Source organism: Pelmatolapia mariae, linkage group LG17, assembly GCF_036321145.2.
Source record: "Pelmatolapia mariae isolate MD_Pm_ZW linkage group LG17, Pm_UMD_F_2, whole genome shotgun sequence".
NCBI classification, from domain to species: Eukaryota; Metazoa; Chordata; class Actinopteri; order Cichliformes; family Cichlidae; genus Pelmatolapia; species Pelmatolapia mariae.
Genome location: NC_086242.1, coordinates 14,895,556 through 14,913,194, shown reverse-complemented (window position 1 = coordinate 14,913,194; position 17,639 = coordinate 14,895,556). Strand labels below are relative to the sequence as shown.

The 17,639-nt window shown below is 41.7% G+C and overlaps 2 protein-coding genes across 2 annotated transcripts in view; one reads left to right on the top strand and one right to left on the bottom strand.

The window, feature by feature from the left end:
* kdm7aa (lysine (K)-specific demethylase 7Aa) overlaps positions 1-12,564 on the top strand; it is a 25,240-nt gene extending 12,676 nt beyond the window's left edge. The window contains exons 5-18 of the mRNA XM_063500494.1: positions 354-495; positions 1,271-1,457; positions 1,801-1,963; positions 6,142-6,229; positions 6,319-6,425; positions 6,855-6,946; positions 7,111-7,197; positions 7,519-7,764; positions 7,988-8,115; positions 8,440-8,591; positions 8,675-8,769; positions 8,904-9,058; positions 9,237-9,571; positions 10,322-12,564. Of these exons, the coding sequence (XP_063356564.1) occupies positions 354-495; positions 1,271-1,457; positions 1,801-1,963; positions 6,142-6,229; positions 6,319-6,425; positions 6,855-6,946; positions 7,111-7,197; positions 7,519-7,764; positions 7,988-8,115; positions 8,440-8,591; positions 8,675-8,769; positions 8,904-9,058; positions 9,237-9,571; positions 10,322-10,410 (2,066 nt within the window). The 3' untranslated portion in view covers positions 10,411-12,564. The remainder of the gene's footprint in view (positions 1-353; positions 496-1,270; positions 1,458-1,800; positions 1,964-6,141; positions 6,230-6,318; positions 6,426-6,854; positions 6,947-7,110; positions 7,198-7,518; positions 7,765-7,987; positions 8,116-8,439; positions 8,592-8,674; positions 8,770-8,903; positions 9,059-9,236; positions 9,572-10,321) is intronic.
* ndufb2 (NADH:ubiquinone oxidoreductase subunit B2) lies at positions 12,437-17,639 on the bottom strand. Its single transcript, XM_063500495.1, has 4 exons — positions 17,432-17,639; positions 17,124-17,268; positions 14,135-14,210; positions 12,437-12,676 (listed from the first exon to the last, which is right to left on the bottom strand). The coding sequence occupies exons 1-3, from the start codon at positions 17,515-17,517 to the stop codon at positions 14,136-14,138; spliced, it is 306 nt and encodes a 101-aa protein (XP_063356565.1). The 5' UTR covers positions 17,518-17,639; the 3' UTR covers positions 12,437-12,676; position 14,135.

Genomic DNA, 17,639 nt, shown 5'->3' with positions numbered 1-17,639 from the left:
TCTACAGACATATTTCCTTATATGCTTGAGATCTCCCACGCACACACAGCTATTAAACGTAGCAGCCCTCTCACCTCCACCCACTCCCCTTCCTCTGGGACTGGTGGTCTGGACAGATTGTCTCGCTTGCATCCCCTACAACCCCTCCCCATGCTGCCATATTAATGCCAGTTTTCCTCAGAGGTTGATCTCTAAAAGCACATGAAGATGCCAGCAGGCTGCTGACCCCTCTGAACCCCATCACCTACTCTGCAGTCATTTAAAAAGTTTGAAGATTTTCATTCAGGAGTCTGTGACTGCAGAACATCTAATCTGATATTGCACAAACTAAAAGGCACTTTATTCCCATCTAGGTGGTAACAAAGTCATCGATGTGATAGATGTGGCACGGCAGGCGGACAGCAAGATGAAGCTCAGCGAGTTTATCAAGTATTTCACCAATCCCCATCGACCCAAAGTCCTCAACCTCATCAGCCTGGAGTTCTCTGACACGAAGTAAGCCATGCTGCAGGTCCGTCACTGTGATTTAAAAACAAAAAAGGAATAAGTATCTTCAAGAGTCAGCAAACTAGGTTTGACAAAACTGAAGTGTTCCTGCTCACTGCTGAAGAGCTTTCAGCTGTATTTTTGCCAAGGCCATCTATATCAATGTAAAGTTGAATGGAACTTTCCAGCTGAGTTAATAGTTGCCTGAGTTAATAGAAGGAAATGTAACAACATTTGATTTAAAGCCCTTCTGATGTAGCCGAAGCTGTTTTCACACGTGCACTTTAGACAGATTTGTGAGAATCAGGTTGGGATATTTTGCTCAGTTTCTCTTTAAGTGTAGCACATAACAAAACAGGCATTTGCACTACTGGGAATACTGTGAAGGTGAGGGAGCATGTAGCATGCTGGAGGCTCCTTATATGATGACAGCTTGATAACGATGAATGCCAAGACTATTATTCTGCTTTATTCTAACACTTGTTCAGTCTGACATCGTATGGACTTTGCTCTATAGCCACCTAGCAGGTTAAAGACCAGCTACCATCAGATCTGATTGTGCTGGACGTTTACGTTCTCACTTTCAGCTCTGTTGGGTAAGTCTTACAAAAGCTCATGGCTGCAGTGCATGAGTGACAACACCTAAGTGACTCGTTATTCTGTTGAGGGTAGAGTTGAGTCTCTCTACACTATTGGATGTGGTTGAGATTAAATCAGGGACCTACAGGTATGTTTTTAAAACTTTCCTAAGCTCAGTGTGCTGCATGATTCTGATCACCCGCAGGATGGCAAAGCTGGTGGAGGTTCCTGACGTGGCTCAGAAGTTGTCCTGGGTTGAGAACTATTGGCCAGACGACTCCTTCTTCCCTAAACCCTTTGTCCAGAAGTACTGCCTTATGGGGGTCAAAGACAGCTACACAGATTTCCACATAGACTTTGGAGGCACCTCTGTCTGGTATCATGTTCTCTGGGTGAGTGTGTGGATTTAAAGAGCTTTTTTTTTTCCCTTTAAAGAGAGGAACATGCCACCATGATGTTCATCAAGCTCAGGGATTTCAGTGTTTCTTTAAATACTGAGGTTTTTAGGGCAGATTGACTAGCACTCTGAAAGGTCACCCTGCTTCTCACATCCAGTTAATTCATAAAGCAGCCAGCAGCACTCATCATGATGGACGTCTCACCCCCCCGCTTCTGAAAACTACAGCTAACTTTAATTTGTGATTGAATGAGGGGCGGGTGTTTAGTAGAGCAGTGCCATCACATTCACAAGTTTAACCTCTCGTTACCTTAAATACCTTTTCTTTTGATTTTCAGGGTGAGAAAGTCTTCTACTTGATCAAGCCCACCCTCACCAATCTTGCACTATATGAGGCATGGAGCTCCTCGCCCAATCAGAGCGAAGTGTTCTTTGGGGACAAAGTGGATAAGTGTTACAAGTGTATTGTACCCCAAGGAACCACGCTGCTCATCCCTACAGGTCAGTGAGGTGTTTTAATGTCACATTTGATAAGTAAAGGACTTTAACCTCCTAAGACCCGAACTCTTCCACGGCATGCATTTTTAATTTCTCTTTGATATTTGGGCATATTGGGACCCGATGAATGTAAAAACAAAGAATTACCAGATTTTTTTTTTTTATTTTTACATAATTTTTGTTTCTAAGAAAAATGACAGCCACAAATGAGGATATTCGTTTAAAATTTTGATAGATAGAACAGTAGCAGTATAATGTCCTCGTAAGTAGATATCAGGCCCTTGTAGAGTAAAATTGAATATTTTGGTGTAAATAAGCCAAAATGTGATGTCCACATATGTGGACACCAGGGGCCCGTTCTTCGTACCTCGCTTACTACATCCAAGATCAAATGACACATCCAAGATCAAATCATCGCGCTAACTTTGAGCTCGCTAATCCGGTTCTCCGAACACACCTGTTGTTGACGATTAGTATAGCTGGATGAAGTAATCTGAGATCACTGGGTGGCTTAAAAGGGGCTACGCATCGATAGTAGAAACATTGATCGGCAACCCTGTGATTGGTCGGCGAAGATGTCGAAGGAGCGCGCTCAGTATTTTACGGCAGCAGAGCAAGAACTCTTGATTGAGGGATTTCAGGAGTTTCGGAGTTTAATTAAAACGCAGGGGAACACTGCAAAGGCTGCAAAAGCAAGGAGAGGGGGCTGGCAGAAAGTTGCTGACAAATTAAACTCGTAAGTGATCCATGATATTACATTATATCGTGTGATATTATATTATACCACATTATATTATATTACATCATATCCTCTTTCACATTAGAGCCACAACAGGACCCACTAGAACATGGGAACAAGTAAAAGTGAAATATAAGAATATTCTACAGAATGGTAATATTTATCACTTATATTGCTTTTAGTCTCTTGAAAAGAGACCCTGCAATAATCTGTTTGTTTATAACAGCAACCAAGAAAAGGGCAGAGCAAATAAAGACAGGTGGTGGTCCTGCACCCCCTCGTCACACCCTGGCTGTTTGTACCGTGACATTTATTGACATTGTGGGGTTTTTTGTGTGTAGTTTTACATAACACTCCATCACTTTTACCTGTTCCCATGCAAGGGGTGACTGAAGCATACACAGTAAGTTGGGAGATCTATATAGAGAGAGAGTTAAGTAAATAACAAAAAAAGCGATATCTCTCTATGAGCACACTGTCGCGCTGAGCTAAAGGATCCTGTCTATCCCGTCTCCCACAATATACGCTGAATTCTGAAAACTCTCCTTATCAATCTTGCACCTTCCGCAATGGGTTGCTCGCGTACAAACGGACAGGACATGGCTGCGACAGACTTCCCAAATCCACCTTCGCTTTTATAGCCGTGGTCTCTCATCTTGATTACACGAAGTAATTTACTATTACTACTCTAAAATATGAATTACATCTGAAATAATCAAATACATGAAATAGAATGATTAATAGTACATTTCCCTTTTTTTTAGGAAATGACCTGTATGTATCTGTATGACATCAATACAAGAATCAAATACTGCATTATCTTTAGTTACATTGATAATATTTATTTATGGAAAAACAGTGGAGAAAATTTGCTGTTGCTTTCATATAACTGCAGCGGACATACCTGAGTGGCCGCGATCTAATCCTGTTTACATAAAGTAAACCTGCTCCCGAGCAGGTTTACGCTTACGGATCTGTTGCTATGACAGCAAGTCCCAGATGAGCTTCGGAGAACCGAACGATCCAAGATCACGCGAAATCGTCAACATTCAAATCCGGCTAACTTACTTAGCGAGGTACGAAGAACGGGCCCCTGGTCCTAGGAGGTTAAGTGTACTTTCAAACCTTTCTTAAGGTCAGTTTGAACTGGGAACTGGGAACCTCCTGAGAAACTCTGTATTTCTATCACAGGAACTGGGTAGCACATTAAGCTCCAGGGAGATTATTTTACCCCACAAAAACTTCCAGCTGACAGGGGTTGTACTTTCTGAAAGTACAACAGTTGGCTGTTGGTTGACAAACAGTTGGAAAGTTGTAACCTCGCCATCTTCTGGATGTTCAAGAACTGTTTGATAGAAGTGATGATTGTGATAAATGACCCACGTTTTTGTTTTTCATGTCATTCATAAAATTTAATGTCTTTTCCTGTCTTTGAATTCACTGCAATAATGTGAAATAATTTTCATGCAAATCTGTGCATAACATTTTTTGCATAACGAACACAAAAACAAATCACACCCTATCGCACAGCCTCCTACCCAAGTGTTTGAGCAGCTGTCACTTTGTTACATGACATTCTGCTGATCTTTATGGATCTTTGGATGGCGGCACAAACTGATACCAGGACCTTCTACAATTCCTCAGAAGTTCTAAGTAACTTAAGTGAAAACGCAGCTTTTGCAGCCTTTTAGGTCTTATCTGGTTCATGTTCATGCTATGAACCGTGAACATGGCCGTTATGTAGACCTCTAGGTATTGGACATATAAAGAAATCAAATTTGGATAACTGGCAGCTGATCATCTGTGCTTTACTAATTGTCATGATTAGCTCAAAAAGTCAACTATGATATGTTTTATGATGAGATGAGCAATGTTATTGTTATTATAGGGCATGTTACAGCACTATAACATCCGCTCTTTAAAGATAATAATGTATTTATGAAAAAAAGGATGCAAGCACAGCAGACTGCATTCACAGTTGGTTTTGACTGACTAGTAAAACATGCAGGTCAGCACAAGTGCAGAGCTTTTCCCAGATCAGTCAAATGATTTGCACAAATGTATTCATAGCTTATTTATAATATTACAGATGGGTTTAAAATCAGCTCAGCCTTTGAATTCATGCTCAGTCACGTCCGCTATCCTGACACACCTTTTTGAAAGTGATCTTTGGTCGGTACACCAGGATGTGATTGAGAGCTTTCACACCAGCCTAAACAAACATCACTGACCAGACAAACACACACACATTTTAGTTGAACCAAACTAAACACACTAGTCATCAAAGTACTTTTAAAGTCTTGGATAGTGGTGTGTGGTTTCCAAGCACAATAAATTCCACACTCTCAGACGTGCAGCTGTTTGTGTCACTGATGTTAAATCATTGTTTCTGGTGACTGCCTGACAGTTTTGCACCAGCTTTGCTGACCTGCCTGTTTTTTGTTGTTGTTTTTTTTTCCCCATGTGCATTTAAAAGTGAAAAATAATCATGATTCCCATGGCTGCTGCCAGGAAAATACAGGCTCCTTTAAGGTCCTCTATTATTGCCAAAGGAAAATAACAGAGAGGGAAATTCTTCCTGAGCAACAACCCAAACAGTTCTTAATGATCATAATTACAGGGAAAAATGAAGAGAGACAGAGCTCCTATGTAATATGATGAAAGTAGCACTGAGGCGTTTTACTACACGTGACTCTGCAGCCTTGTGGTGCTGCTGATGTTGCATTAAGAAGGTAGAAAGATGTTTTGATGTCATGTCACTAACTGAGCATGACACCAAAGCATGCTTTGATTCGCTGAAGTGAAGCTAATGGATCCAGTCATACCATTATTTGTCCATCAGTCTCTCAATGGACTTTTTAAGCCCATAGAGCTCCTTCACCCTTGCCCCCCTACGGCACACGGACAGACAAAGCTCAGTTCAGCCCGTCAACTGCTGGATGTCCTCAATCAGTCTTCCAGCCATGCTTTCTCAGAAAGCTCGAGCAGCATTGTGAAAGAGAGCTTTTGGCAGAAAGGCTGTGGAGAGGTGGGAATTAAGCTGGGGTCAGGAAGCACAGTAGGTCAGTCAAGCGTATTATCAGGCCTGTCTGTCAGCCTCTGTCAGCCCCCCCCCCCCCCCCCCCCAAAAAAAAAAAAGAATCTGTTTTCTCCTACTTTGTGTTGTATTGGGAGCACTGTTTATCTGGGGTGGAAGCCGTTATTAACAGCATTATCTCCTGCTGCTGAGGGTGACTGTGCCTCAGCAGGATAAAAGTTTCTTGCAGTCTTGTTGTCATGGATTTTTTTCTGCATGTTGAGAAAATATGATTAAGTGAAGTATAAATCCCTATCTCCTCAGGTATTTATGTGTAATTTCTCTGCCCCACCCTAAGAATGTTATCATTCTAAGCCAGAGAGTAGATAAGCTGAGTAAACGTCTGTGCTCTGCTGCCCTCTGCAGGCTGGATCCACGCTGTTCTCACCTCTCAGGATTGCATGGCATTTGGAGGGAACTTCCTTCACAACCTCAATATTGGCATGCAGCTCAGGTAAACCACTCGCCTGCCACTGGTGTGGCATCTTGATTTTTGTTTGTTTTCTAGAGACTTTAGCACTTAACGTTTGGTTCACGTTGTAGGTGTTATGAGATGGAGCGTCGTCTGAAAACCCCAGACCTCTTTAAGTTTCCCTATTTTGAGGCCATCTGTTGGTATGTGGCAAAGAACCTCCTGGAAATGCTAAAAGGTGAGAGTCTAATACTAAAAACGACAAGCCACAGAGATGTGCATAAGAGCTGTCGCAACATAACATTTTGACATAAAAATTCAAAACATTTGGTAAGAAAATAATGGTGTCAGTAAGATTTATTTATGGGACCCCTCAGATTCAGTATATTTAATGAAGTCATGTAAAATTTTACCTGCATATGACAGTAAATTTCAGGGTTGCACGTCCTTTAATACATAGTGGAGGGTCAAAGTGTGACTTGTTTTGTTTTTTTCCTACTATTTTTGATCCCTCAAAAGTTAAAAACACAAAATATCCACATGAAATTTCCATTGCTGAACACCACTTTTAATGCTAACTTTTTGGAAATCCATTACTGTTTTAAAAGGTTTGAAGCTTTCTCGCTTAAAACTCATGTGACAGTTTTCTCTTCTTTGATTTTGTCAGAGCTTCGAGAGGACAACTGTCCTCCACCAACCTACCTAGTGGATGGAGTCAAGGCTTTAATCAGTGCACTGAAGACTTGGTTGAAAAGAGAGGTGAGAAGCTCCGCCTGATTACACCTCACATGTCTGCAGTCCACATGGTTCTTGTGACACAGGAGTCACCGGAGGCATCCACGTTTAGTCTTATCTGTTAGCAGCAGGCGGCAGATTCTCTGCTCACTCCTCTGGTTTGAACGTAAACTTTTGCGGCTTTGCAGGTGAACGAACCCGCCAGCGAGGTACCAGACAATATCAGGCCGAACCATCTCATTAAAGAACTGACCAAGGAAATCCGCTACCTAGAGGTGAGGAGCTTTTTAGACTTAATGCAAATGGTGGTGTCAGCTGGGAGAAAAGCTGACGCTCTTTTGGTATTGTCAGTGATTAATAAAAGTGACCCACATTTTAGACATATAAAAGCTGTAATCTCAGTGTTTACATCATTAATTTGCACCGTTTCTTGACCCTTTACAGTTTTACATGTGCTTTATCTGTACATCTTATTAAATTAAAAAAAATCATAACCATTTGATTCTGTAGGTAGGTTTTATTTTAAGGTTTTGTTTTTATTTTTTGCACACTGTAACAACCTTCACTGCATGATTTGTTTTACATTTATTTTCTAGGAGGAACCAGTGGGTGGTAGCAAGCTAGTGAAATCTCAGGGAAGTGGAGTACCTTTGGGATCAAACGGCTGCCTGTCCACTCGAGCCACGCTGGAGAGGCTGTGCCAGGCACGGCGAGCTCGAAGGGCCGCCAGGCAACTGAGGGAGCAGCAGCGCCATGCGCCCAAGCTACCCACTAACTTGGACATCTTAGAGCAGCACACCAGGGATGTGCTGAAGAGGCTGGAGGTCGGGCCACTGGAAGAGGTGAGCTTCAAGGAGCAAATATTCAGAATGTGTGTTTAATCTACATTAAAGGACGAAACCAAAATGCCGTTAGTTAGGCCAAAAAGTGCACAATATACTTATTATTGTAGTTGGAGTCTTCATCAGCACTTAAATGCAGCTTTGCACCGATTAAAGCTTTTTGTAAATGCTTCTGTGTGTGTTGTTGATGACTGATACAATACTTTTAATATTCTGTATCCAGGATCCTGCGTTTGGTGCCAAGGTTCACGCAAAGTTCAACAAAGTGTCAACTGCATCTGCAGCTGCTGCTGCAGAGTCTTTGGAGGACAACCACATACGGCTGATGCTGGTCAACGGAAGAATCATCAGGTGGGGGAGCAAAGTCTCTTCGGTGAATCAGTGTGCATAGCCAGTCAAACTAGTACTTTTGTTTTGGTGACAAACTCCAGAAACCAACATAAAACCACTTTGGTGAATAAAAAAAAATAACATGAAGTAAAAATGAATTTAGAAAGGTTTGCTAGTCAGCAACAGAAACTATGAATTTGTTAATCTACAAAGCCTGTTCTTCTGAGCTGTGACGCAGCCGTCAGGAGTTGAGGAGTCCAATTTATTTTAATCTTCTTGTTTATTACAATATAAATTAGTCACCTGCTCTGCATGTTAACATGATCTTTATATTTGTGTGTGCAGAGATTTGAGACGACCGGGAAGCAGCAGCCCTGTAAAGTCCGAAGGTGAGGGACTGTCTGTTGGCCCACCCAAGGGTTGCATGGACGTGAAGTTTGAGAGGACGTATGACAGTCAGGAACAGCACAGCACAGCTGAGAAATCCGCACTCCTCAGTAAGTCTACAGTGAATATTAAACCAACAGATGATTGTAGCCATGCAAGCATTTAGCTGACGATGTGTTCCTTTGTGTCTCAGGAGGTCTGGAGAGGATGAAGACTGAACTCAGGGAAGAAGTCTCAGGACACTCCAGTGTGTCAGATGTCGAATCAGACAGCGACTTTCCCATAGAGGTAATTGATGTGCAGGATTTATACAAACACAGCCGGTTTAAGAGTTCAGTGTTTCTGAACAGAGTGTACTTTGGGTAATCGTTTTTTACGCTGTCTTCTGAGGCATGTTTTTGAAATTTCTCTGTCCGATGTAGCATAAAGAGTCATCATCGTCGTCATCGTCTTCTGACGAGGACTCGGAGAGCTCCCAGGATGAAGAGGACGAGGACGAGCAGCAGACAGGCTCAGGGCACATAAAGCTGGACCAGTCTGGCGAGAAACTCAGGCACAAACACAAACCACTCAAACGGTGAGGAAACAGATAAAGGCAGGCCTGTGACCAGTACTATTATGCTTCTTCAAATATTCTGATTTTCCGTGGGCCGTTTAACTAAATAAATAAATAAAACAAAATCCTTGAAAGGCCCCCGTGAACATGGCTCCATCGGGACATCTTTTTAAAAATGAGTCTTGTCTGCCTCCTACAGAGAACGTCCTACCTCACCCAGCACAGCAGAGGCCATTCAGGGGATGCTGTCTATGGCTGGTCTGCTGTGCTCCTCCAAATCGGAGACGGCAGACTCGCTCCAGGAGTCCTGGTGGCCCAGCCCGCTGGAACAGGCGCAGCACCAACGCCGACTGCAGGGGGACAAGAGCCCGATAGACAGCCAGGGCAACAGCAGCAGCGAAGCCTGGGACAATCAGGGGCTCCCCAGCCCAGAGATGGATTACCAATACTGTGACCCCTCAATGTCTCCACCTCTGCACCCCTCCAAGAGGCACGCCCCGAACCCTCCACCAATCAGCAATCAGGCCACAAAAGGTTTGAAATGTGACTTTTATCATTTCTGCTTGTTAATATGCAGAAAAATGGAGAAGCTGTTTCAGTCTACACTAACTGGCACAGAAGATAAAGCATGATTCAATACATAATGTGCAGGATGTGGGAAGCCTGATTAGGTCTCTGACAGTGGGAGAGGCGGTATTCAGTGTTTAAAAACTGTTTAAAATTAAATAGAAAATTATTAATAGAAATTACAGAAAAAAAAACCTTTCTAAAATTAAGCTGATCATAGATCAGGACAAATTTTAACCAGGACTTAACTGTCGTGCAAGAAGTGTTAATATATTTTACTTTCCATTCCATGGATTAATGTATACTTTATTGATCCCCGTGGGGAAATTCCTCTCTGCATTTAACCCATTCACTGAAGCAGTGGGCAGCAGTGTGTAGGGGACGGTACCTTGCTCAGGGGTACCTCAGGCTAGCGGTTCAGTGGATTCGAACCCTCGACCTTCCGATCATGGGGCCACCACTCTACCTACGGAGCCCCATTATCATGTTTTATTTCATTTTTGCTGTTTGACAATGTTTAGTTTAATTTTTATTAGTTTCTTTAATTACTGTAAAACAAAGTAGGTGCTTTCTTTGGTGTCAGGGGCCAGATTTAAGGCCACTTGATGGATTATTTGTCGGATATGTGAGAATATTGTTAGTTGAAATGTTACTCACTATTTAATGTTGCTAAATAAATCCCGTTAATATTTTCATTTTTCTCTTTTTTTTTTTTAGGCAAACGGCCCAAAAAAGGCATGGCCACAGCCAAGCAGAGACTGGGGAAGATCCTGAAGCTCAGCAGACACAACCGCGTCTTCGTGTAACCCTCCCAGACATTGAAAGAAGGGCGAGGAGTCAGGAGCAGGGGGAGAGAAGAAGATAGTTTTGTGTATTTTTTACCAGACAGTTAAAATATGTCGGGGGAGGGGGATGGATGAAACAAAAAAGAAATGAAATCACATGGACACACTGCCTGGAGATGAAACAAATCTTTGATACGTAAAACACGCTCACTGTGCATGCTTAGGAGACAGGGTATCAGATTGGAAACGAGCAAGCGCACGACTTCACTACAAGCACACTAAAGACAAAAACATGAAAGGAGCATGTTGCTGCAGGGAACGGTGGACTTGAAGCTCCTGTGGGCATTTTGGACGGACAAAAAGGAGACGTTGGTGGGGGCGGGAGGAGAGGGTGAGGCGGCAAGACGTCCACTGCTTCTGATGCCAAGATCACCTGCATCACATTTGCTAGTATTTCCCCCCTCTGCTGATCACCCCTCCACCTCTCCCCTGCCCTCATTTTTATTATTATTATTATATATATATATATATATATTTTTTTTTTTATTCGTGACAAACTGAACAGGACGAAGGGTCTGTTTACCTGGACGGGTGGAGGTGAAACGCGGTGCTAAAAGAGGAGGCGGTGAAACTGAAATTTCAAAATGGTGCTTATTTGTTTGTACGTCTCTCCACTCTCTCATGCTTGTGTCCCACCCTTCCTCTTTATCTCAATCACACCAGCAATAATGACTTTTTTTTTAAGGAGAGAGGTAAGGGCGAGAGGCAGCACTTTGGTGCATTTCTTCTGCTCGCAGAATTTTAACAGGTGTAAAACTGCACCTGCTCTCACACCTGCACTGTAGTGTTGGAGGTGGGGTGGAGTCACTCAAAATGCTGCCTCTCTGTGAATTGTTTTCCCATAGGAATTACAAGTCGTCACCTCTGAAACGACTCTGGCTTAATTTATTTCGCGTTTTATGTGATTTTTTTTTATTGTTGTTTTTATGGATTCTGAATTATGTATTTATTAATTGAACAGAGGTAATGATTTTATTATATTTTCACCCTAAAAACCTCAGTGAGCCTGAGGGTGGTTCTTTTTTTCCCCCCCTTCGTAGGGAGTTTTTTTTTTTTTTAACCTTTTAAAAATACGTTTTTGTAAATGTGGATGTTTTTAGAGTTCATGTGATCATCTGTTGAGTACCTACCCATCTTTTCCCTTCCCAGCTGATTAGAGCCTGTGTCGATCCTCGTCCTCTTTGTTCCTGTAGCGTGAGTTTTTTTTGTTTGTTTATGGGCTATGTGCGGATAGTCTAGGTTAAGAAACTTCCATATCTACTCCTGAGCTTTCTCTACTTAGTGCCACACCGTTTAGCAAAAAAACAAAACAAAACAACAGGTATTCTGAGCCACTGTGGTCGATCCAAAGTAGATGATGTATTAAAAGGTCAGCGATTGAGGAACTGACATGTGGATGATTGAGGTTTTTTTTTTTTTTCCTTCTTCTTTAATGTGAGGTGTGTGTGCAGTTCTTCACTCTCAGGGAATGATGCCATGGACATAACCTTCGATTAACCACCAGCCACACATCATGGATGCAGACACTCATGACTTCTTATTTCAGTGTTTTTCAGTTTTTATAGCTCAAATAAAAGGAACAGGTCAGATTTAACAGTCATTGTATCTTTAGGCTACTTTTATCCATTTGGTGTTACTCCTACTCGCTGCCTCCAAACACGTGTTCAGCTCATTAAGTAGAAAAACACCCTCATTTAAGTTGACTCTGCACCCATGTAGCTTTAAGAGCGCCCTCTGAACAGTGTGAGCCTTCCTCAGGTGAGTGATGAGATCCAAAACACAGAATTAACATAAAAAACTGAGTGTTTCCTTTGTACCCCTCTTTTTTCTTTTACACTACACTTTAATCTTTGAAGTCTTTGCATGTTAACTCACAGAATAAAAACACGAACTGGCCCGCAGGCAGGGTTTGTAATAAGCTGTAGTATTTGTCCCCCTCCTTCTGCTTGAAATGCAGCTCTCAGCATTTTTTTTTTTTAAATATGTGTTGGTTCTTGCAATGTTTATTTCCAGATTTAAATGGCTTATGATTTGAAATATACAAACACTGGCTAACTGTGACACTGTTAATGCATTTCAGAAATTGCGTGTAAATAAATAAAAGTAATGAAATGACATGCTGGTCTTCCTGTTTTAATTTAAAGATAAGTTTATTAAGTCTATGTACAACAATGACTTTCAGAACAGCCCGAAGACTCGCCCAGCAAACCAAATCCCTTGTGGTGACCTGCAAAGAAGAAACGGACACTTTATTAGGTACACTAAAGTGAAGCGGTACCTTTTCAAATAAACAATATTATTACTGCATTTTAAGTAGAATAATGGTTTACATGAATAAAACCATTTTGTCTAAAAACAGCTTACACCCTTCATGAAGTTGCCCTGCTTGAACATAATGTGCTGACGATGCCTGCAGACACCATGTCACTACCGTTACTACCATCAGCACCCCTCACACTGACCATGATAACCTGTAAGATTAATTACATGTATTACACTACATTAGCCTGGTGCACCTGGGGTAATTCTTTTAAGTGGCCAAATGTGTCACTTAAAGGTTAATATTTAAGTTTATATAGTGCTTGACAATATAAAGTAAGACACAAAAATACACTGTATACACCTGTCCTTGTAAATAAATAAATAATGTGAGTGTAACCTCAGTTGAACCAGGTGTGCAATAGGTTTAAGGTAAACCTTTACAACACTGTCCTCTGCAGGGCTCAGACTGAACTACAGCTGCTTCTGAGGTTACAGCAATGGCGTTTAAGTAATCATGTGAAACTGGAGGTTTTCACAGCTGCACTGCAGCCCTCAACTTCTGGGAGAAGCCCGGCTGCTCCACCCATGCAGCGCTCACCTAAAAAGCATTTCCAGAAAGAAGTGTGGAAAATATCCCCAAATTATCCAGAGCGCTTCACAAATCTGACTGCTTCTCCTATCACGTAAAAATTACTTTGCACCACTCTCACTTTTACATACTTAGTTAAAACTTTACAGCTAAATACATAAATGTTTATCTATATCAGATGAGAGACGCCACCACCTTTCAAACATCCTCAAAGTGCTAAGTGCCTGCATGTGTAGATGTTACATGACAAAAACATCAGAATCCTTCAATTTGAAGTGTCAAAAGTGTTTTTTTAAACCTTTCAGACAAGTCTGCACATCCTCCATAAAAAACAAAAACAAAAAACAAAAAACAAACAAACAAAAAAAAACAAAACAGGAAATGCCCTCTCACCTTAGGCACATGTACTGAACTGAAGCCATGCAGGGAGCTGAATGTGTGCAAAGCGAGGCCAGCGAGGTCTGCGGACCAATAAAGCTAAAAGTGATCTCTTTTCAATCTTTTGGTGAATCTGGAGAAGCCCGTGGATCAACTGAGTGCCCAAGTTTGCAGATTCCCTAATTTACTTTTTACTTCATAGATTTCAAATAAAGTAGAAGGGAATTATATTTCAAAAAGGCTTATAAAAAAAACAAACAAACAAACAAAAAAAACCCACAACTTGCCAAAACCTCTACTTTTAGTTTAAAGGGCTGAAACAATTAGAGCAGATTCCAGTCATCTGTTGTGACTTTTACACCGTGAGCTGGTCATCTACTTTACATTTGAACAGCATGTTGTGAAAGTTAACTCTGCTGTCCTGTTGGGCATTTGCTTGGAAACTGGATAAATCACCTTATTCCTCGTCATCTGGAGGGATACCAAGCTCCTCATCTGTCCATTCAGAAGCATCCGGCCAAGGGAAGTGACCCTGCAGAGGAGGGATCAATCTTAATCAATTAACTCAATCAATTTATATCAATAAAATCCTGTTCCTGGCAAGTCTGTGCACAGCAAACCCTTTATTAGGAATGCCATACTGACACAGCTGTGGTTTGACATAATTCTACCACATAACTACTGCAGATTATCAGCTGTACTTTCATGCTCCTGTACTACCTCATCCAAACTCTCCTCAACTGGATTCTCCTGGACTTTCACTGGTTAGAAGTGCTGTGGCACTAAAGGGATGGAATGAGTGTCTAGAGTTAAAGTTTAGTAGCGTGCCTCCTCCACACTATTACATCATCTCCCTATGGGGATGGACTACAAAGCGAGATTAATAGCTTAAAGAGCTACGTTGAGCTTAAAGTCTGAGTTTTCGGTGTCATGAAGGTGCTTCTCCTTTAACCAGGTTAGGTAACTTATCTTCTAAGTCCAGAAGAGGTCATCAGCACCACATTTACACTCACAGTTTGCTTTTAGCATTGCAATTAACAAAACACAGACTACAAAACTGATCTGTAGGCTGTTTATCAAAGGAAATATTCAGTGTTCTTCAAATAATAAAACTTTGAGCATCTTAAAGTATCTATAAGGCTGACGCCTGCCATCCTAAAGGGACCAGTATACCCTACTCATTGTTCACGTCACACACCACCACTCCAACATCACACATTCAGCGTTCTCTTGAATGATAGGTGTCGCCACTCAGACAATACTGCCACTAAAATATTGACAAAATGCCAGTTTTCTGCGTAACTGCGTCGAACTCTCTAAACCTTCATCTTGTGGCACGGTGCTTGGGATTACTGTAATGACTCCAATATCACTGAAAAGCACAGAACCACTGCTTTCAGAAACCATAGCGCAAACCATACGTTGCGCAAACCGTTCAAAAATTTTGCAAAAACCTGTCTGCAGTGATGGGTTAGGGGTAAAAGGGTTCACTAGAATGTTTTTTATATTTAGTTTAGTTTTATTTAACTATCAAATCTTCCTGCGGTGAGCATAAAAACAGCCTATGGGGAAATTCATTTCAGCCGCTCATACTAGTGATTTTCTCATTGCCCAGATCACATGACTTTACATGATAGTGAGCCCCTGATGAGTCAGCACCTCCGATGGCTCTCTCCTGGGAAACTGAGGGTTGGGCTGCTCCCTCTCGGTTGAGGGAGGGAAGTTGCTCCAAGCTGTGAGGGATTCAAGTATCTTGGGATCTTACTCACAAGTGATGGGAGGGTGCAGCATCAGCAGTAATCTATGTGCTGTACCAGACCTTCACCGTGGAGTGAGCCAAGCATCAAAGCAAAGCTGTCGATGTACTGGTGCACCTATATTCGCACCCTCATGGTCAGGAGATCTGAAGGTTTAAACGGATCAAGTTTCACACCTTGAATATGCACAAATTTCTTCCTTGTGCTCAGAGAAAGAAAGACTTCAGACACTCCTGATGCACCTTGAGGCAGCTGCTGTTCAGAACTGTTGGTCTACATAGATAACTAGACTGAAATGAACTTTGAGCTCTATCCATGGGTTCTTAAGTCCATAGGATCTTCAAATGTTGGTGATGCCATTTTCCAGAGTTAATTTGTCAGTAGGTGGTGTTTTCACTCCTGTTTATGTCTTCTCTCTAACGCAACCTACTTTGAAGCAGGTTATCATTAATGTGATAACAAAAACCTGTATCTGCATCACCTGTATGCACACTAGACTGTGGTGCCTAAGGAGACACCGTGGATGGGGCAGTTTGATCGAGGTGAAAAAAGTGACGTCAAACTAGGATGAATATTTCTGAGTTTTGATTTTTGAATGTTTGACTGCTAATGTTGTAACTGTCTTAACTAAAATCCAACTTTGATTGCTTTTTATTGTTAGTGACTTATAAGACGTTCAAGAACCAGTGGACTAATTTAATTACTGCATGAATAGGTAGGCATAGAGTGTTGTGAAAACGTATTTGCCCCCTAACGATTTCTTATTTTTTGCATATTTGCCAAACTTAGATGTTTCAGTTTAAATAAAATTAATATTACACAAAAATAACCAGAGTAAATACAAGTTGTAGTTTTAAAATTATTTCATTCCTTAAGCGAGAGAAAAACTTTATCCAGTATGGCCCATCTAAACCTAATGATTGCGCCACCCTTGAGCTTTTTAAATTACTGTGAAAGCCCTTCAGAGGTGGACCTGCTGGTGTGTTTTGGATAATTATCTTGCTGCATAACCCAAGTATTCTTGGGCTTCAGGGCATGAAATGATGACTGGGCATTCTCCTTCAGGATTTTCTGGTAGAGCTCAGTTTTATGCCACACGTAACAAGGCTCAAAATTTCTTGAAGTTTAGCTTTTCGCGCTTCAGTCCAAAGAAATTTTTTTGCCCAAAAATCTTGGGGACGATCAAGATTTTTTTTTTTTGCAAATGTGAGACAAGACTTCAGAATTCAGCAGTGGTTTTCACTTCTCTCCCATGGACTTTTGCACAGTCGCTTTCTTATTGATAAATCATGAACTCTGCCATCATTGCAATGCCAAGTAAGCATGTGGTTCTTTCAATGTTGTTCTGGGTTCTTTGTTACCTCCTGGATTAGTCACTGATGTGTTCTTGGAGGAACTTTGGCATCCAAATTTGGTCCATCTGTGGATAATGGCTCTCACTGTGGTTCGCTGGAGTCCTAAAGTCTTAGAAATGGCTTTATAACCCTTTCCATCAGTTTGTTTCTCAGCTGTTCTTGTGTTACTTTAAAGCTTTTTGCTAGGAGTAACAATTGCTTTTTAACAGTACTGTATGTATAAATACATATAGGCCTCTGTGATTCTGCCTGATTTGACCTGGTTTTGCAGTGTTATTCTGGACTACAGCCGTCCTTCATTTTCACATTACTGTTTACACTGTGTCTACTCACCAGAACCGCATCAGGGTCATGCCAGCAGTGCCAAAGGATCCAGAACCACATGACACCACTGATAAGCTCCGACTCAAACTTCTGCTTCTTCGTCAGCTGCGGGTATTGTCTGTACTGTGGCTCAATGTGCGGTCCGCCACTCGCCCTGACAAACAGATAGTGTTAAAAAAAAAGGCACACATTAACTCAAGTTAAATAATCCAGAAAGCAACCTAACTACTTTGACGTGTTTCAGACTTCGCTGGTTTGAATGTATCGACGTGCTAACCGCTGAAGCTAACAGAGTAGCTAGCGTGCTAAAGGCTTACTTTCTGCTCGTTATTCTCGCGGGTTCGCGTCGTAGCAGTCGCGCTCCGGTCCGAAGGACTCCCAATGCCCTCCCAAATGAAGACATGGCTGCTTTTGTATCAAAAATCCAGCGTTTCTGAGACTCTGTAAAGATCTAGATTAGGTGCTACTCCGCTGCCTGAGAAGTCACCTTCTCCTCTTGTCAACAAGCGACCTCCAAACAACGCC